General features: G+C 64.9%; 4 protein-coding genes across 10 annotated transcripts in view; 2 read left to right on the top strand and 2 right to left on the bottom strand.

Annotated features, from left to right (window-relative positions):
• The window catches only part of CSTF2 (cleavage stimulation factor subunit 2), a 7,495-nt gene extending 6,245 nt beyond the window's left edge, over nt 1-1,250 (bottom strand). For 4 of the 5 annotated variants that reach the window (XM_059859554.1, XM_059859556.1, XM_059859555.1 and 1 more), the window contains exons 1-2: nt 1,091-1,249; nt 852-930 (exon numbers count right to left, since the gene is read on the bottom strand). In XM_059859554.1, coding sequence (XP_059715537.1) covers nt 852-930; nt 1,091-1,148 — 137 coding nt within the window. In that variant the 5' untranslated portion in view covers nt 1,149-1,249. Of the gene's footprint in view, nt 1-851; nt 931-1,090 lie in introns of all 5 variants that reach the window. The other variant, XM_059859553.1, reaches the window with a different exon arrangement.
• Nucleotides 1,251-1,266: 16 nt separating this feature from the next.
• On the top strand, nt 1,267-4,241 carry TRMT12 (tRNA methyltransferase 12 homolog). Of its 2 annotated transcripts, none has more exons than XM_059859564.1 (7): nt 1,267-1,532; nt 1,647-1,794; nt 1,869-2,058; nt 2,169-2,319; nt 2,438-2,499; nt 3,111-3,268; nt 3,345-4,241. In XM_059859564.1, the coding sequence occupies exons 1-7, from the start codon at nt 1,450-1,452 to the stop codon at nt 3,789-3,791; spliced, it is 1,239 nt and encodes a 412-aa protein (XP_059715547.1). In that variant the 5' UTR covers nt 1,267-1,449; the 3' UTR covers nt 3,792-4,241. The 2 variants fall into 2 exon arrangements, with proteins under 2 accessions (XP_059715547.1, XP_059715546.1); XM_059859563.1 differs by having other exon boundaries at nt 2,390-2,499.
• A 752-nt stretch (nt 4,242-4,993) lies between these two features.
• Nucleotides 4,994-12,140, top strand: SYTL4 (synaptotagmin like 4). The gene is made up of 17 exons (XM_059859544.1): nt 4,994-5,100; nt 5,841-5,988; nt 6,116-6,331; nt 6,854-6,963; nt 7,128-7,242; nt 7,404-7,511; nt 7,763-7,877; nt 7,983-8,073; nt 8,224-8,327; nt 8,434-8,520; nt 8,838-9,016; nt 9,204-9,306; nt 10,140-10,301; nt 10,719-10,824; nt 11,210-11,309; nt 11,537-11,745; nt 11,856-12,140. Exons 2-17 carry the CDS (start codon nt 5,879-5,881, stop codon nt 11,996-11,998), a joined length of 2,058 nt encoding a protein of 685 aa, XP_059715527.1. The 5' UTR covers nt 4,994-5,100; nt 5,841-5,878; the 3' UTR covers nt 11,999-12,140.
• A 341-nt stretch (nt 12,141-12,481) lies between these two features.
• On the bottom strand, nt 12,482-17,816 carry SRPX2 (sushi repeat containing protein X-linked 2). Of its 2 annotated transcripts, XM_059859560.1 has the most exons (10): nt 17,297-17,811; nt 15,517-15,600; nt 15,239-15,430; nt 14,946-15,122; nt 14,523-14,649; nt 14,301-14,422; nt 14,021-14,200; nt 13,758-13,891; nt 13,565-13,686; nt 12,482-13,268 (listed from the first exon to the last, which is right to left on the bottom strand). In XM_059859560.1, the coding sequence occupies exons 1-10, from the start codon at nt 17,355-17,357 to the stop codon at nt 13,088-13,090; spliced, it is 1,380 nt and encodes a 459-aa protein (XP_059715543.1). In that variant the 5' UTR covers nt 17,358-17,811; the 3' UTR covers nt 12,482-13,087. The 2 variants fall into 2 exon arrangements, with proteins under 2 accessions (XP_059715543.1, XP_059715544.1); XM_059859561.1 differs by lacking the exon at nt 13,565-13,686 and having other exon boundaries at nt 17,297-17,816.
• Nucleotides 17,817-18,014: the final 198 nt, after the last annotated feature.

The following is an 18,014-nucleotide window of genomic DNA, read 5'->3' as shown; positions in this document are numbered from 1 at the left end:
GGACACGGGGACAGAGCCCCAGCAGTGCTGGGAGCACAGGGAGAGCTCGGGAGGGACACGGGGACAGAGCCCCAGCAGTGCTGGGAGCACAGTGAGAGCCCCCCAGGGCGCATAGCAGCCAGGCCCATGCCCAAGCCAAAGGACCTGCTGGCTCCTGGCACGGCTGCTCCCAAGGGTGTGGTGGGCATGACGCCCACCAGTGCCAGCTGTGTGCCTCCCATGACCCCACAAGGCACAGGACAGGACTGGCTGCTCCCAGAACTCCCAAAACCTGAACTGAGCCTGGAAAACACCTGTGGGAGGCACAGGGATGGCAGTGAGGAGCACAGAGCCCAACCAGCACCTGAGCCCTCATCAGCCACAGCAGTGCAGCTCCTTCAGCCCAGAGCTGTGTGCCCACGTCCACCTGCTGTGCTCGGGACACCATGCTCCACCTCCAGGTGACTGACACAGCCACCGGGTCCCTCTGCCCTGAGCACAGCTGGCACAGCCTCACAACCCCCGTAGATGCTGCTCTGTGTGAGGAACCAGTCTCGGGGGGCCGGGCAGGTTTAGATGGGCTATCAGGCAAAGCTCCTTCGCCAAAGCGGTTGCCAAGCACCACAGCAGGCAGCCCGAGGCTGTGGCCGAGCCACCGTGCCTGGAAGTGGCCAAAAGGTGTGTGCATGTGGCACTTGGGGACACGGTGGGCTTGGCAGTGCTGGGGGAACGGTTGGGCTGAAGACTTTTAGAGGCCTTTCCCAACGTTAAGGATTTGCGATTCCACGGCTCCAAGGCCGGCTCCGCGGAGCCCGCGGGGCTCGGTCTGCGCCGAGCAGGGGGACCCGGGGGAGGCCTGCGGCCGCTCTCACCTAAAGCTGACCACGGGCCCAACCTCCGAGAAAATGTCCTTCAGCTGTTCTTCCGTGGCCTCATACGGGATGTTCCCCACTGCGGAGACAGACGGTGCCGCCGGTCAGCGCGGCGGGTACCGGCCCCAGCGGCGAGGGGGGAAACCCGCCGGGGGTGGAAACCCGTCGGCCGCCCGCCTGCCCCTGCCCGTCCGTGCCCCTTTCCCTTTGCAGGTCGCGGTCCCGCCCCGCGGCCTCACCGAACACGGAGCGCAGGGACCGATCCACGGCGGGGTCCCGCACCGACAGCCCCGCCATCGCGCCGCCCGCGCCGCGTCCGGTCCGCGCGCCAACCGTTCCCCCGCTTCCGCTTCCGCCCGCAACGAGCTTGGCAGCTGCCCTTTCAAAAAGCGCTCCGGCGGGAAACGCGGCCCCGGCGGCAGCGTGGTGGGGGTGCCGAGATTCCACGGGACCCCCGGACGGGGCTGCCGCGGCGTCGGGGATCCCTCGGCACCGGGAGCAGCCTCCGGGAGGCCCCGCGGCCTCAGGGATGCCGCTTCGGGCACCGGCCCCGAGGAACAGCCCCTGGCGAGCCTAACACCGGCCGGGGCTCGGCAGGATGGAAGGCACGGACGTCCCCATGGCTGTCCCCACGGGTGTCCCCGCGCTGGTCACAGAGCCGAGGTTCGCCCAGCGCCTCAGGTGAGGGGCAGCGGGAACGGGAGCCCTGTGCTGCTCCGGCAGGACGGTGCCGGGCCAGCCGGGCAGCAGGATGCTCCGCGGGGCTGGGAAGGCTGAGCGCTCCTGGCCGTGCAGGCAGTGTCTGCAAGAGGAGCGGCTCCTGGACGGGCGCTACGGGCTGCAGCGGGTGCCGGGAGGCCGCGTGGCCGTGCCGGTGCTGCCGGAGAAGCTCTCCCAACTCTGCCTGCCCGCGGAGGTGCCCTGTGAGCTGCTCGGGATCCAGGTGAGCACAGCCGCCGAGCCCCGAGCCCCGCGGGCGGCGGCGGGCGCCCAGCCCGCGGCACGGCCCTGCCGCAGGACCCTGTCCCGTCCAGGGCCGCCCGCCGGCGCTCGCCGGCCCAGAGGCTGCGGGAGGAGCTGCGGCGGCTGCTGGGGGCCGGCTGGTCGGGGGAGCTGGAGCGGGACGTGCCGCACGCCTGGCAGAGGCACGGGGACCTGGTGCTGCTGAGCGAGGACAGCTTCAGGGCTGAGCCCTGGGAGAGGCTGGGTAAGGCCACCGGGGCACCCTGCCCCGGGAGAGGCTGGGAAAGGCGAGCGTGGCCCGGCCCGGCTCGGCCCGGCCCACGCCGTCCGCATCTCCAGGCTGCTGTGTTGCAGGCTCGGCGCTTTGGGAGACAGTCGCCTCGGCTTTGGGGGCCCGGCGGGTGGCCAGGCGAGGACGGGTGATGCCGGACGGGATGCGGAGCCCCAGGGTCACCCTGCTGCTGGGCGAGCACGGCTGGGTGGAGCACGTGGACAACGGCATCAGGTGGGCAGGAGCTGCGGGATGCGGCTGGCGGGGAAGGGACTGCCCTCACCGTCTGGAGGGGGTCTTCCAGGTACACCTTCGATGTGACCAAGTGCATGTTCTCCCCGGGAAACATCAGCGAGAAGCTGCGTGTGGCCTCACTGCCCTGCTCCGGGGAGGTCCTGGTGGATCTCTATGCAGGTAATGGGGATGGAGGAGGTGCTGATGGCATCCAGGTAGACATGAAATGTCATTTCCAGCTTGGAATGAAAAATAGTCAGGCTTAGAGCTCCTGTATTGTCTGTGAGCCTTTCAGCTACGCTGGCACTGCTGTACTGCCCTTGTCCCTGCAGCCTCTGGACACTTAGGGTGTCCTGTCCTCAGGTTCTGTGCCTAATGCTGCTTTGGGGAATCACTTGGATCCAGGGGAAAGATTTGCCACTGTTTGTGCTTAAGGAAGTTAGTGCTTCCAATTTGTGCCATACTGAAAGGACATGCCATCCATAAAACTGCTCTAGATTAATCAAACTAAACGGTAATCTGGACACTTCTGCAGAGCCAGGCAGGTCTCAACCTGATGGCCAAAGACTGAAGGTAAAATAAACTCCTCTAAACATTTTTCAAGGCAGATTTTGCTTTTGCAGAAGAGGGAGGGATAAATTTCCATTTTTCCAGCGTTTGGGCTTTCTCCAACCCAGAGCAAAGCAGACTTGGAGAGGCAGGGTGGCAGTGTGCATCCTGCCCTGCCCTCGGGGAGGAGTGTGGATCTCTGGAGGTCCCTGCCCTCAGCCACTGCCACCTCCTGCCTGCAGGCATCGGCTACTTCACACTGCCGTTCCTGGTGCATGCTGGAGCTGCCTTTGTCCATGCCTGTGAGTGGAACAGCCATGCCGTGGAGGCCCTGCACAGGAGCCTGGTGCTGAACGGGGTGCGGGATCGCTGCCACATCCACAGCGGGGACAGCCGGCAGGTGAGCGCTGCGCCGGGCCGGGCGGGGCCGCGGGACCACTCCCGCCGGCATCCCCTCACTTCCACTCTGCTCCCAGCTGCAGCTGCAGGACGTGGCAGACAGGGTCAACCTGGGGCTGATCCCCAGCTCGGAGGAAGGCTGGCCGGTGGCCTGCCGCGTCCTGAAGAAGGACACGGGTGGGGTTCTCCACATCCACCACAATGTGGAGACTCGTCCTGCGCCGGCACCGCCGCAGAGCGCGGTGCTGCTGGCTGAGCGGGGCTCTCCGGAGGCAGCCAGCCCTGCGGGAGAGGCACAGCACCGGGCAGAGCACGGTGGGGAGGAGACTCTGGAGGCCAGGCTCAGGCCCGAGTGGCAGAGGTGGGCTGAAGGCACGGCCACACGCATCCAGGGGCTGCTGGCAGAGCTGCACGGGCGGCCGTGGCGCAGCAGCGTCCTGCACATCCAGCCCGTGAAGTCCTACGCGCCACATGTGCATCACCTCGTGCTGGACCTCGAGTGCCGGCCTGTGCTGCCCGTTTAGTGGGACTCCAGCTCCCTTGGAAGGGTGGCCAGCAGTGTCCTGCTGCCAGCCTGGATGTGCCTTGTGTCCCCTAGCTCCCAGGCGGCAGCACTGCCCAGCGGTGCCTCCCCGTGCCTGGGGCACCGGGGGCTGCGCTCCCCACGGCAGATCCCTTCAGGATCCAGACAAGGATGGAGCAAGCTGGGGCTCAGAGTGCCAGTGTTCTACCCTGGCTCTGCCAGTCGCTGCCCAGGTCTTGGACATGTGGTAGCACCTTGAGCCCCATTTCACACAGGAAAGAGAGCCACAGTGCTGAGAAGCCTTGGGTTCCTGCTGGGTTCATTTCAGCAGGTCAGGGACAAGCTTTGTGCTTGTATTTACCAGCATGCTTTTTTAATGTCCTGGAAGCAAGTCTGTTCATCTTGTTTCCTTCCTAATTTTATTTTTCAGAAATAAAGATGTTTCTCACCACCTCTTGTTGGTGTCCAGTTAAAAGGTGAACATTGGTGCAAGTGTGGGGGTCTGGCCTGGGGACTTTGGGTCCTAGGGTGGTGTGTGGAGGGGCTCAGGGAGCAAAGCTTCTGTGGCATCGTCTGCCTGCAAGCCCAAAGCCCTCTACTTATGTACTGTGTACTCCGGATGGAGCGAACCCCTGCCCCATGAGGGAGCTCCTGCTGGCCCTTTGATGTCTCCGCGGTTTTTTCCACTGTGTCAGTGTCGCATCGCTTCCCATCCCTGGGGTGCGGCCGAAAGTGTGGGCAGAGCCGCGTCCTCCCGTTTGCCTTGGGGCTGCACCCAGGTGGCCTGCCCCGCTGTCCTGCGTGGCGAGAAACCGCCTTCCCCTCAGGTGGAGCCCCACGCCTCGGCCAGCCGCGTGTGCTCGGCTTCCCCGGTGCCTGAGTGCGGGGGGCAGGGACGAGGCGCCCTGCGGGGACCGTATCTCTGCCGCCAAGGACAAGGGCAGCGGCTGGAGCCTTGCGGCGGGAGGACACCACGGCCGCGCCCCTGGGCTCCTCCTTGGGGCTGCCGGGGGTCCCCCGCAGTTCGGGTGTCGGTGCTCTCCGTGCTCTCCGTGCTCTCCAGGAGAGGCCGCCCACCCAGCCAGGGCCATGGGGCACCGGGGAAAGCGGCCAGCGGGGCTGGAGCCGCAGCTCTGCCGGGGGTGATCGGGCGGGGAAGGGGCTGGAGGGAGCGGGCACCGCCTCCCGCACGGGCCGCCCCGCAGGTGTCGCAGGTGCGGCCGGCGCGGCTCCTTTAAGGCACCGGCACCGCCCTCCCCTCCCGGCTCCCCCCTCCCGCTGCCGGGAGGCGCCGGCCGGAGCCGCTGCAGGTACCGGGAGGATCGTGGGGTCGGGCGGCGCTCCCCTGGCGGGGTGCCGGGGGATTCCTCGGCTGGTGAGGAGTCGGGGGAGCCAGGGGTCTCGCTGTGGTCCGGGGGTCGAGCCGCGGTGTCCCGGGGCGGAGGCAGATCCCTCTCCCGGTGGCCGCGCTGGGAACGCCGTGTTCCCAGCCCCGAACGCCTTTTCCCCGAGAGAGAGGAGCCTGAGCTCCATCCCGTCGCCTCCTCCTCCCCGAGGGACGCCGGAGCGCGGCTGCGGGGACGGGAAGGTCCCTCCCGCCGGTTCCGCCGAGCCGGGCGGGAGCGGGGAGCGGCTGCAGCCCCCGAGCAAGCGCTCCGGCTCCGTCGGGGCTGGAGCGGCCGCGGCCGCCCGGGTCCCGGTGCCGCCGCCTGCAGCCGGACCCTGTCCCTGCCGCGGGTCCTGGTGCGCGTCCGCTCCCGGCGGCTCCTCGGGCAGCTCCGAGCCCCGGTGCGTTCGTGGGAGGGGCAGCCCGGGGCGGCTCCTTCCTGCCGGGGCTGCCGCGGGTGCTGGGCGTCAGCCCGGTCCCACGGAGCCGGCTGAGGTCACCGGGGCGGCGGGGCTGGCAGGCGGCCCGAGCCCAGCCCGGGGCAGGGCGGTGAGACGGCGGGCGGGCCGGTGTCCCGGGTGCCGCCGTCCCGTCCAGCCCCGGGAGCGGGCACGGGGCACCGCGCGGGGCCGGACCCGCGCTCAGCAGCTGGCATGTCCCTAGCTGGCAGCCGGGGAGGGCCGGCCATCCCGGGCGGAGCGATGTCGGAGGCTGTGGACCTGTCCTTCCTGTCGGACGTGGAGAGAGATCTGATCCTGCAGGTCCTGCAGCGCGACGAGGAGCTCCGCAAGGCAGAGGAGAGGAGGATCAGGTGCGAGCGCGGCAGGAGCTGCTTCCCCGCTTTGCTCTGGAAGCGGGCGGATGAGTGAGAGTGTGAGTGACGGGTGTCGCCGGGGTCCCGGGCGCCTCTGACCGCTCCTGGTGTCGGGTCTGAGCAGGCGCCTGAAGAATGAGCTGCTGGAGATCCGGCGCAAGGGAGCCAAGCGGGGCAGCCAGCGCTACAGCGAGCGGACCTGCGCCCGCTGCCAGCAGAGCCTGGGCCGTGTCAGTCCCAAAGCCAACACTTGCCGGGGCTGCAACCACTTGGTGTGTCGGGACTGCCGTTCCTACAGCCCCAGCGGCTCCTGGCGCTGCAAAGTCTGCACCAAGGAGGCGTGAGTAGCATGGACAAGTGGCAGGGACATTCTGTACATCCCTCCTGTCCCCTTCCTCCTCTCAGTTGCCTCAACTTGATGCCCCATAGCCAGCCTTTCCTAGCCTGGCTGCTCCTCCTCAGTGCAGGGCAGCTTGCTCTGCTGTCACTCCTGGAGAGGGTTCCCATGTTGGGGTGATGGAGAAATGGGTCGTACCCGACTCTTCTGTCTCCTTCATGTCCCGCTCCTTCACCCCCTGAACTGACTGCAGCATCCCCCTGTGCCCCTTGCACAGCCTCTGTTTCAAGCATTGCAGATTTCCTCTCTTTTGGCCTCCCCTGTCCTACAAAACTCAGCTTGCTCCCAAGTTTGCTGAGGATGTAACTGAGCCTGTCAGCTGCCCAGTGAATGGTCCCTGCCCAGTCACCTGCTGATTTTGCCCATTGTGCCTGTGTTGTTGGGTTGTGGCAGCACCCAGGGTGGGTTGGGGCACAGCAGACAGCCCCCACCGTCCCTGACTGCCCCCACCACCCCACCCTGCAGTGAGCTGAAGAAGACAACGGGTGACTGGTTCTATGACCAGAGGGTGAACCGCTTCGCCAACCACCTGGGCAGCGACATGGTGCGGCTGTCCCTGCGGCACAGGCCGACAGGTAGGGCTGCCACAGCAAAGCCTTCTCCCACAGCCCAGCCATCTGGGATGCTCCAGCTTCCCCAGTGCACCTCTGCCCAGTGTGGAGCTGGATGGGAGCAACTCCTGCTCCAGGCAATGAGTGAGCTTGGAGCAGTGTTCCTCCTGATGCCTCTCTGCTTCCAGCCAACAAAAGAGAGACTGTGGGACAAACCCTGCTCCAGAAAGCCCAGCTCAGCGAGCCTAAAAGCTCCTCTGCAGTCCGGCAGCCGAGCCCCCCTGCACCCCGGGAGGGGTCCAGGTAAAAATCCCTGCTGTCCCCCGTACTCCAGGCAGCAGCTCTCATCTGCTGCAGGTTTGAGAGGAATCTGCTACCTCACGTGGATCATCGGTGGCACAGAAGCTCTCTCAGACCGACCTCCTCGCCAAACAGGACATACCTGTGGTTTTGCTTGTCTGCAGTTTGTTTCCAGATGCCTCAGACCCTCGGGATGGCAAAAGTGACACAGAGTCCATGGAAAACATGAGCCTGGACAGCTACAGACCTAGTCCTGCTGATGTGGGGGGCAGGTGAGAGGATCCTGGGGTGGGTTGTCCTTGGCAAGACTGCCTGGCCGAGGATGTGACCTTCATCTAAAGCGTGTTTTTCACAATCTAGTGAGGGGAAGCTGGCTCCTCAGGCTGGGCTGAAGCCTTTCCCTGGGCAGGAAGGTCTTCTGCCCCCAGGCTGCTACGGGAAGTTCAAGTGGCACTTCCTGGCCAGCACTTGCTCTGCCAGCAGTGCTCGTGGCCTGGGACAGACCTCTCTGTGTCCGCCACAGGAGGAACTCCCTGGAGAGAGCCATCCCTGGAAAACAGGTTGTTGGGCCAGCAGGACCTGCTTCCTCCAGCCTGACCCTCCCTCTCTGCTCCAAGAACGCGTTCTCTGACAGACGGGTGCGTGACGCTGCTCCGGCAGGCTCAGCCCTGTCCTGGGGCGTGGGGCTGGGCACACACAGGGCTCCCAGCCCTGCCCTGCTCTGAAGGGACTCTTCCTGCCAGGATGCCACCGTGGGGACCCGCAGCAGCACCTTGGTGGATGAGCATGAAACAATATTCAAGAAGAACCCCCGGCGGGTGGTGAGGCCTGCAGGTGAGAGATGTGTGGGTGGGCAGCTCCTCCTCCCTGGGCTGGGAAGGGCTTTCAGTTCAGCTGGGAGAGGCTGGGGCAGCCCCTTGTGTGAGGGAGCAGCAGGGCTCTGCTAGCCCTGCTCTGTGCCACTGTTCACCCTCTCTTGTGCAGACTACACCAAGTCCGTGATCGACCTGCGCCCCGAGGACCTTGTGGGGGAAGGTGGCTCTTTGGGGGACAGGAGCAAGTCAGTGCCTGGCCTCAACACGGAGCTGGTGAGACCCTGAGTGCCACGAGATGGCTGCCAGCTGGAGGAGCCGGGTATCTGGCTGGCTGTGCCCGACTGCTCCCCTCACTGGCGGCTTGTCCCTGTCCTTGCAGGAGGAGGAGGAGGAGGACATCGATAACCTGGTGGAGATCCACCGGCAGCGGGTGGCCCGGGGCAGCATGCGCAGCGGCACCTCCTCGGTGAGCCCCGGGCCGTGCCCTGCTCTGCTCAGGGAGAAGGGATGGAGAGAGGCAGTGCCAAGGCTTGGGTGGGAGGGAGGCAGGGCAGGCAGCTCCTGGAGGGAAGGGGTAAGGGCCTTGTGTGTGGGGACTTCTTCCTCTAGAAGGGAATCAAAATGCAGAGACTCAGCTCTCTCCTAGGCTGCTGTGTGTGGGCACCCCCAGCCACGGGGAGGTGAGGGGGGCTGTGCAGAAGAGGCACAGGGAGTAACCTTGCTGAGGATGAGGAGGGGCTGTCAGGTGATGCTGTGCTAGCTCAGCCCTGCCTTGTCTTGCAGAGCACACTGGGGAGCATGGTCAGCATTTACAGCGAGGCCGGCGACTTCGGCAGCGTGGCTGTCACTGGGGGCATCTCCTTCTCCCTGAGCTACGAGCAGAAGACACAGACCTTGTTCATCCACGTGAAGGAGTGTCGCCAGCTGGCCTACGGGGACGAGGGCAGGAAGCGCTCCAACCCGTGAGAGCCAGGGGGGCGATGGCTGTGCCACCACTGGTGGTGCCCAGCTGGGTTGTGGGTGCCCACCAGAGATGGGAGCTGTAAGTGGGAGGGTCCTGGTGAGGCAGAAGGTCTGGGGCTGCCCTGGGGAGCTCGGAGGATTAGTTGTGGGGGGGCCTTGTTGAAGTGCTGGCTGTTCTCCCCTCAGCTATGTGAAGACCTACCTCCTGCCCGACAAATCCCGGCAAGGGAAGCGCAAGACAACCATCAAACGCAACACCATCAACCCCCTGTACAACGAGCTGCTGAAGGTGAGAGGGGCTGGGCTGGGCTGCAGGTGCTCAGGGGATGCTGCTGGAACAAGCAAGGGGAGGGGTGAGCTCCTAACCCTGGAGTGGGTCTCTGCACAGGACCCGTGTCCAGAGACTGCACCCTGAAAGCTGCGAAGTCCCTGCACTCCCAGCTGTGCCCTGGCTGTGCTGCCAGGACCCAGTGCCACGGTGGGGTGGAGGCACAGCTGCAGATGTGACTGTGTCACAGGACATGTCCCTGTTTCCTGTGGCATTCCCCAGAGCAGAAGCATCCTGCTTACCCTGGATATTTCCTTCCAAGGGCTTCCTGGCCCCTGGAGGCATGTTACAGAGGCAGGAGGGAGGACAGCATGTCATAAGGGCAGAGATAAATTCTGGGCCCCAGGGCAGAACAACTTGGCACTGCCCTTCACCATCCGTGCTGGCTGACTCTGTCCCTGAGTCTGGCAGTGCACCTCTGAGGCCAGGCACTCTTGCACAGGAGGAAGTGAGAGCTGTGGTTTGGTTTTCAGGCTCCCACAGCCAGGTTTGCTGTGGTCTTGTGCTCTGACCACCTGAGGCTCGGTGGTCTGGCAGAGCTCTGCTGGTGGTTGCACGGCTGGATGCTGTGAGTCCTGGCTCCAAGGCTTGCCTGCTGGGAGAGCACGGGCTCCTGCACCTCTGCCCTGGGACTCTGAGTTTTGGCAGGCATGGAAGGAAAGAGGAACAGGCTCCTGTGCACATCCATTGCTGCTCAGTCTCCTCCCGTGCTCCTGAGCTGTAGCTGATGGAGTTTGCCAGGCCTGCCCTGTCCTGTGCTTCCTGCTCACCAGTGGTTTTCTCTCTGTCCCCAGTATGAGATTAGCAAGTCCCTCCTGCTGGCGAGGACGCTGCAGTTCTCGGTGTGGCACCACGACCGCTTCGGCCGCAACACCTTCCTGGGGGAGGCAGAGGTCCCTCTGGGGGCCTGGGACTTCGAGAGCCACCTGGAGGAGTTCCTGCCCCTGCATGGCAAGGTGTGCCCCTGCTGCCCAAGCCTCCCTTGCCTGGTCCTGCTGGGGGTATAGCCCTCGGTGGGCAGAGGGGTGTGGAGACCTCAGCTGAGCATTGCCAAAAGGCTTGTGCCCAATCACATATTTGGAGGCATGAAAACCCCAGATGCAGACAGTGCTGTTGTAGGAAAAAAGGGCAGATCTTCTGCCTTGAGCCTAGCTGCCCTCCTCCTGGTCTGGTGTTTGGGCCAAAATAAGATCCCAGAGGAACTGGGCTACACTGGTCATGCTGGGGAGAGTTGGCAGGCACATGTGCCAGCTCAGCCACATCTAGGAGAGCCCAAGTCCTTTGTCCCAGCCTGGGGAGGTGCTGCACGCCAGGCTGTCACTGTGTGTGCCATGGCTTCTCTGCAGTGGTTGGTAATTCTCACCTCTTGGCAGATTGGGGCTGATGCTGCTGGTCTGCTCCAGTACAAGGGGGAGCTGGTTGTCTCCATGAAGTACATCCCATCTGCCAAGCATCCTGGGGCTGGGAATGGCAGGAAAGGTGAGTGCTGAAGCTCTGGGATCAGCGTGGAGCCCTGCAGGGCCTGCTCGTGGCCATGCAGGCTGTCTCTGGATGGGGTTTTTGGGTGGTATCACTGCAGCCTTCTCCTCTGCAAAGCTGCTGTGGGTCAGGGCAGGCCTGGCTGTCCTCAGGCTGCCCCAGCCATCTCAGTACTTCCCTGGGGCTGGACCATTGGGCCCTACATGAAGCAATTTTGTCTGCCTTTGCCCTCAGCAGGCAGGGCCAATACAGGAGAAGGCAAGAGGAGATGCCAGTCCAGGCTCTGTGCCTACCTCTGGGATGAAGGGTGTTCAGCAGGAACTTTCCTAAAGTTTGCAGTGCTAGAAATTAAATTTGATTAATTTCTGTGTTGGGATTTTCCTAGGCAAAACAGGGGAAGGTGGTGAGCTCCAGGTCTGGATCAAAGAAGCCAAGAACCTCACAGCAGCCAAGTCTGGAGGGACCTCAGACAGCTTTGTCAAGGGGTGAGTGAGGGTCCTGGGGCGAGGAAGGCACTCTCCTCCCTGGCTGTATTCCCAAAGCTGCTGGGGGCCCTGGAGGAAGCCCCTTGCAGGGTGTCACGGTCCTTCTTGCTGAGCCGTGCCAGGAGAGGCAGGGATGGGGGCTCCAGGCCAGGTCCTGGGGTGCTGAGGTGCCCAGAGCAGGAGGCAGTGGCCCGTGTGCTGCTAACCCAAGGGGCTGCTCCCCCCAGCTACCTCCTGCCACACAAAAACAAAGCCTCCAAGAGGAAGACACCCGTGGTGAAGAAGACCCTGAACCCTCACTACAACCACACCTTTGTCTACAATGGCATCAAGGCCGAGGAGCTGCAGCACCTCTGCCTGGAGCTGACAGTCTGGGACCGGGAGCCACTGTCCAGCAACGACTTCCTGGGGGGAGTGCGCCTGGGGGTGGGCACTGGTGAGAGCCTGCACCCCTCACACCTGGGCAGCAGCAGCAGCCCCGCTGGGGCAGCTCTGCTGCGGGCACCACCCTGCTCCAGCAGTCACTTCTGCCATCCCTTTCCCCAGGCATGAGCAACGGGCAGGCTGTGGACTGGATGGACTCCACGGGCGAGGAGCTGAACCTGTGGCAGAAGATGTGCCAGTACCCGGGCTCCTGGGCAGAGGGGACCCTCCAGCTCCGCTCCACCATGGCCAAGCTGGGGCCCTAGGCTGTGGCACCAGGGCTGGCACCCTAGGCTTGTTGGGAGCCCCACTCTCTGCACAGCCTGGCAAGGCAGCCAAACATGCATTGGGGTTCTTTTTCTTATACTTTAATAAACATGACCGTCTCTAAACAGGCTTGGGCAGAAAGTCTTGGCCTAGCTTTGTTTAAAGGATTTTCCTCTTGTCATAAGCCTTGGACCAGATTTCAGGCTGAACTGAAGTCCGTGTGAACCCTCCCTTCTTCTCCCCCGGGCAAAATGCTTTTAAATGTCATTGTGTTTTTATTTCTTCCCATTCTTTTTCCTACCACCCCGTTCCAGAGTCTGCTCTCTCCTTGTCCTCTCCACCCTGTTCCCCATGCACAGCCTAGCCCCAGCTGCAGCACTGGAGGGATGGAGCTGTGTGGGGTCAGCCTGGGGGGGGTTGAGGATTGTGGTCTCCAGGAAACATTTGTTTCCCAGGCCTCTCAGTGACACATGTGCCAGCACTGACTTTTTATACAAATCTATTTATTTCAACTTAATATTCTACTGCCAAAGCAGCTCCCAGAAAGGGTTCCCTGTGGGTGGTGGGAGAGGGAGTGAGTGCCAGGGGAGATGGCAAGCCCTTTAGCGTGGGCTGCATGCTGGCTGGCTGCTGTGGGCTCTGCTGAGCTTGGGCCCATTTGCTTTTAATTGGGGCTTTCAGAGTGGGAGGCATTGGGTCCAAGTTGTGCACAGGGTGAGCTGTGGGGAGGCTGAAGCTGCTGTGCTAGAGGCTGTTGCAGTGCTGGCTGGCCTGCCCTCCCTGCCCTTCCTGCCCTTCCACTCTCCTCTGGCTCCCTGTCCCACCCCTGCCCTGGGATTTGAGCAGGGGCCCTCCAGTGTCTCCCACTAGGGTCCTGGTTGGGCTGAACCATGCCCCAGCTGGAAAGAGCTCCTGGCTCTGGGCAGTGAGACACTGCTGGCACACAGCCCCGGCTCACCTCTGTGTGCCAGAACAGCCAGGGAGGGGCTCCCCTTCCCCGGAGCTCCCTGGCACCCTGCTCCTCCTCTACGGTGGGCGACTAGGAAAGCAGAAAGGGCGGTGTCCATCCCCGGAGGGCAGCGCGGGGGTCACTCGCAGGGGTCCCCGCTCTGTGCCCGCCGTGCCGCCTCACGCTCGCTCAGCAGGTAGGTGTCGATGAAGACGAAGAGCTCGTCGGGGCTGACCGGGGCGATGTAGCGCTCGCGGTCCGTGCCCGCCTTGTCCAGCAGCACCGCGTTGAAGTGCGAGCGTGTGAGGTGCAGGAAGCGCCTGCGGGTGCAAGGGGGTCGCTGCTCAGGGGGCTGAGCCTGCCCGCCTCTTGCAACCACGCTCAGGTCCTCCTGCAGTGGGGGCTCCCACCTCTTCCTCGGGGCTGTGAGCTCTGGGAAGCTCTGGTGACACTGCATTCAGACTCGCAGGGGATCCCCCCGCTGCACGAGCCCTTCTGGTGCAGCAGAAAGGGGCTGTTCATGAACCCAGCTGCAACCTCATGCTTTGCTCTTGCTAGAGGCATTCCCGTTCCCCGTGCCCTTGAAGAGCCACCTGGCTCTGCAGGACAGCCCTACCTGAGCTCCTCGATGATGCCAAGGGACAGCCGGTGCTCCCGGATGCGTCCCACCTCGTGCGGGGGCTGCCCCACCAGCTCCACGGTGGTGACGTGCCGCAGGTCCAGCCCGCAGGCAGCTTGCTGTGGAGGGGGGCAGTGAGGGGGTGCTGCGTGTGCAGGTGGGGCGGGGGGCGGCAGGAAGCTCTGCTCACCTGCAGCATGGAGATCTGCATCTTGTAGTAGCGGTTAGAGGGGTCAGGGGCCGAGATGACCAAGAGGCGGCGTTTCTCGTGGAACTGATCCAGCAGGCTGGCGGCCGAGCTCACATCCGTGTTGATCTGCATGGCTGGGGCACGACACGAGTGTGTGGGGAGGTGCCATCGTGCCCCTCATCATCCCTCGGACCCGCCGGGCAGCATCCCCCAAAGCTCTGGGCATGGCCACGGGCGAGTCCTGCCCTGCCCAGAGCACTTACGAGCACAAAGGGGCTGGGAGCCCGTCCACTGCTGGCTGGACTGGCACACCCGCAGGGAGGTGCCCTGGCGCTCGTAGCCCCCGTCGCACAGGTACTCGCAGGTGGCGCCGTAGTTGTTGCCGTCGGAGGTGCAGGAGATGTACCCGTTCTGCGGAGGCTTCAGGACAGGGCAGCGCCTCACTGCAGAGGGAGAAGCGGCCTGAGGGCTGGGCGGTGGGCGCCCAGCAGCGAGCGCTGAGCAGGCTGGGGCGGCAGCGAGGGCCCGCGGCAGCGCTCTCACCGTGGACGCGGACGCTGAACTTGCAGCTGGCGCGGTTGTAAGCCTGGTCGTGGGCGGTGTAGCGGATCACATGCTCTCCTTCGGGGAATTCCGAGCCGGGCTCCGGGCCCCGCAGCATCACCCTGACCCGACAGACGGGTTTTTCCATCAGCACCCCGGGCAGCGGCACCCGGCACGGCCCCCAGCCCCCGCTGGCAGTGCCCGCAGCGCCTCGGCCCTCACCTCTTGATGACACCGTCAGCGGAGTCCCTCACGCGGGGAGGGTCCCAGTACACGGTGGCAGTCAGCTTGCCTGGCTCTGCAATGCGCTCCCGGGAGTCAGGACAGCGGATCTTGGGAGGCTCCAGATCTGCCCAGAGGGAGGAGAGGGATTCATGGAGCCTGTGGATGCCTTGGCTGAGCTATGAGAGCGGTGTTGAACCACCCCAGGCACCTCGGAGCCACCCGGACCTGCTGTAAAGCCAGCGCTGAGCGCCCCAGTCCCGGCCTGGTGCCTGTGCTTCAGGGCTAATGGCACTGCGGGGACAGGGACAGGGGTCCCAAGGGAGAGAGCTGCAGGAAACGCCTGCAGACACCTGCAGACACACATGCCAGGCACGGGCCACGATCCCCTGCGTGCCCCAGCAGCGTGGGGAGAGAATTTACCTACACAGATTGGCTCGCTCCCGCTCCAGTGCCCATCCTCCATGCAGATGCGGCTCCGGTCGCCCTCCAGCTGGTAGCCGGGCTGGCAGGTGTAGTCACAGCGGGAATCCATCTGCACGCCTGCTGAGCACACGTAGGAGCCCCGCAGCACCGCTGGCAGCACGTGGCACCGGATTTCTGGGATGGAGAGAGCAGAGAGGGGAGGGAAGCGGCTGCCGGCCGTGTGGGTGGGCAGAGCACCCAGGGCTGGCCGCTGTGGGGATGCTGGCAGGGCGAGGGCCGGGGACACTCACGTCGGCAGTATGCCATCCCCGACCAGTGGCGGCTGGGCAGGCACTGCACGGCGCTGGGACCCACCAGGCGGTAGCCGCGGGCGCAGCTCAGCTCGCAGCGTGTCCCCAGGCTGCTGCGGTAGGAGCTGCCCCGGGGCGAGTAGCAAGTGGCCTCTCCGCGGTGGATGTTGAGCGTGGCACACCACTGCGGCACTGCGGGAGAGCAGGGAGGTGACGGAGGAATCTGCCGTGCCTCGGTTTCCCCACGAGGACACAAAGGATGGGTTGGGTGCTGTTACCTCGACGGTAATCCAGGGCGGGCTCAGGGGGGGGTTCTTCTGCATACACCTCGTTGGTGTGACTCTCCAGGTAGTAGCCAGACCCTAGGAAGAAGGAAGAGACGAGCAGGCTGCAGGGCAGTTCATGGCTGCAAAACGTCCCGCAGCTGCCAACGAGGAATCCCATCTCTGGGCAGAGCCTGTCCTTGGGTTTGCTGTCAAGGGTTAAAGTGGGCAGACGGGAGCCCAGTCCCCGGTGGCATTGAGAGCGCTGGCACCAGCCGCAGACTAAACAGCGGCCGCGGCAGCCGCGGTTGTGGCAGGAAACGGGCGCTGGCGCGGAGTGGGCTGGCACCGACCCCCAGCTTCGTGCTGCCGGGAAGTCCTTCCACCCGCTCCCATGGCACCGCCACTGCCACGGGGCATCCCCAGGGAAGGAAGAAAGCTGCCCATGCCTGCCCTTGCCTGCCCTTTCCTGCCCGTCCCCTCACCCAGGAAGGGATGGCGAGCACGCTGCCCGGCCGGGGGCTGCTGGGGGTGCAGCCCCTTGCCCGAGCTCCAGGGAAGGATGGAGCTGCTGGAGGGGTTCGGCCGGAGATGCTGGGTCCTCGCCAGCCGTGCTGCGCAGCGGGGCCCCGCGGATGGAGTGAGGACAGCCCCGCGCCATCCTTGCGGGCCGCCCTGTGCCCTTCATCCTTGCCGGTGGGGAGGGGGCCGTGCAGGGGGAGAGGCTGGCGTCCTTCCCCGCGGCCCCTCGGCGCCTCGGCCGGCCGCGGCATTCCCCAGCACTGAGCTCACGTTTCCGCCGCGTTTCCGCTGGCCCCCGCCGGCGCTGCCCCCTCCTCGCCGCCCGCCCAGCGCACCGGGCTCCCCTGGGCACGGGGGGACGCTCGGCCTGGGCACCCCGGAAGGGCGGCAGCCCCGCCGCGCCTGCACCCGGTGTCCCCTTGTCCCCGCTCCGCGTTTTGGGAAGGGGATTTCCGCCGGGGCCAGCCCGAGCAGAAGCCCCGCCGCCACGGGGAGGAAACTCCATTACAAATCTTTCCAAAGTGAACTTTACTGTGGAGCTGCTCTCCACCGCTCCCCACGAGCCCGCCCGTTTCTCAGCGCGTTCATCCAGCTGCCCTCTCACGCTGCCATGGCTCCTCGGGGGGCAGAGGAGAGGGACGGCACCGTGGGCATGTATCCGTGACCTGGGGAACGAAGCTGTTTCTGGGGGGCTGCCAAGACTCCCGCAGGGGCCCTGGGGACAGATTGCACCGTGTCCCCGCAGGCAGATGTGCCATTTAATGGTGATGTTTCCTTCCACTGCCTGTGCTGCCTTTTCCTTCTCACCTGGGGCCAGCTCAGCCCCGCTGCACGGGGCAGGAGCATCCCCAGGCATGCTGGCAGCGTGGCCAGGGAGGGGATGGGAGCAGGGAAGGGGGAAATCTCCCCAAACAAGGCCCGTGACCTGGTCGCCCAGCCATGGGGCGGTCGGGAGTGTGGGCTCCGTCCAGCAAACATCTGCGGCCCCGCGGGAGCAGGGAGTCAGCGGGAAGCGGCGCTCCCGCAGGCGGGGGTGTGAGGAAGACAGGCCGGTTTTCTGCTCCTCCCTGGATGCCTGCCAGCACCCCCTCGGTTCTTCCCTGTACCCACAGCTCACCCGCACAGGCACCCCATTCCTCAGGCACCCATGCTCTCCCGGCATCGCCGTTCCCGGGCACCCTCCATCCCTTCCCACCAGGAGCCCTCAACAGGAGTACAACCGCGCAGGCTGCCACCCCCAGGAGCCCGCGGTGCCCGCACACCCCGCACTCACCTTCGTGCCACGTGGATGACACCAGCCTGGCAAGGACCAGCAGCAGGACGGGGGCTGCCATGCCGGGCAGCCGGGGGCTGCGCTGGGCAGCCCTCCCGCCGTGCTGGGGCCGGGAGCAGCCGCGGGCCCTGGCGAGGATGGAGAGGAGCTGGAGGCAGGGTGACGGCCCCCTCTGCCGCCTTGTCACGGTACAGATGTCTGTCGCTCCTGCCTGGCCGCTCCGCTTGTGCTGAGCAAACTTACTTTCCCCCTTGGCTGCCCATCCCAAACATTCAAAAGCCGTGAGTCAGGCCCAAAACGATGAGATTGTAAAAAATAATAAATCCCAGGATCGCCCGTTTTCCGACACTTCTCCTGCTTCTACGGGGCTTTAAAATGTTGTAAGAGGCTTTCTTCTGTGAGCAGAAGAGCCAGGAGCCTGTTTGGACACAGGAGAGAGCCAAGCCGAACCTGTGCCAGCCCTGACGGGCTCCGGGAACGCGGGGCCTGCAGGGGCGAGCACCAAACCGCAGGAGCCAGGTCCCCTTTCCCACCTCCTGCCGGAGGGAGGGAGGGAGGGAGGGAGGGAGAGACCCCGCTGCAGACGGAAGGCTCTGAGCCCGCTGCCGAGAAAAGCGCTTCCATCTGGGGTCTGTTCCCTGCCGCAGCCCGGCCCCCGAGGCACAGGGACCGCAGCGCTTTGTCAGGGGCCGCTGGGGTCGGGCAGGCCGGGCAGGAG

The sequence above is a fragment of the Haemorhous mexicanus genome, chromosome 14, assembly GCF_027477595.1.
Source record: "Haemorhous mexicanus isolate bHaeMex1 chromosome 14, bHaeMex1.pri, whole genome shotgun sequence".
Classification (NCBI taxonomy): Eukaryota; Metazoa; Chordata; class Aves; order Passeriformes; family Fringillidae; genus Haemorhous; species Haemorhous mexicanus.
Note: the sequence above shows the minus strand (reverse complement) of the source record. Positions and strands in the feature narration are given on the sequence as shown.

Excerpts from the sequence above, each read along its gene's own strand:
- TRMT12 (XM_059859563.1), top strand. The coding sequence starts at position 1,450 with ATGGAAGGCACGGACGTCCCCATGGCTGTCCCCACGGGTGTCCCCGCG. Across the intron at positions 1,795-1,868 it reads GTGAGCTGCTCGGGATCCAG|GACCCTGTCCCGTCCAGGGC; the intron begins GTGAGCACAGCC and ends GCCCTGCCGCAG. Across the intron at positions 3,269-3,344 it reads ACAGCGGGGACAGCCGGCAG|CTGCAGCTGCAGGACGTGGC; the intron begins GTGAGCGCTGCG and ends CTCTGCTCCCAG.
- SYTL4 (XM_059859544.1), top strand. The coding sequence starts at position 5,879 with ATGTCGGAGGCTGTGGACCTGTCCTTCCTGTCGGACGTGGAGAGAGAT. Across the intron at positions 10,302-10,718 it reads TCCTGCCCCTGCATGGCAAG|ATTGGGGCTGATGCTGCTGG; the intron begins GTGTGCCCCTGC and ends ACCTCTTGGCAG. Across the intron at positions 10,825-11,209 it reads GGCTGGGAATGGCAGGAAAG|GCAAAACAGGGGAAGGTGGT; the intron begins GTGAGTGCTGAA and ends GGATTTTCCTAG.
- SRPX2 (XM_059859560.1), bottom strand. The coding sequence starts at position 17,357 with ATGGCAGCCCCCGTCCTGCTGCTGGTCCTTGCCAGGCTGGTGTCATCC. Across the intron at positions 15,601-17,296 it reads GTCATCCACGTGGCACGAAG|GGTCTGGCTACTACCTGGAG; the intron begins GTGAGTGCGGGG and ends CCTTCTTCCTAG. Across the intron at positions 14,423-14,522 it reads GCTGACGGTGTCATCAAGAG|GGTGATGCTGCGGGGCCCGG; the intron begins GTGAGGGCCGAG and ends CTGTCGGGTCAG.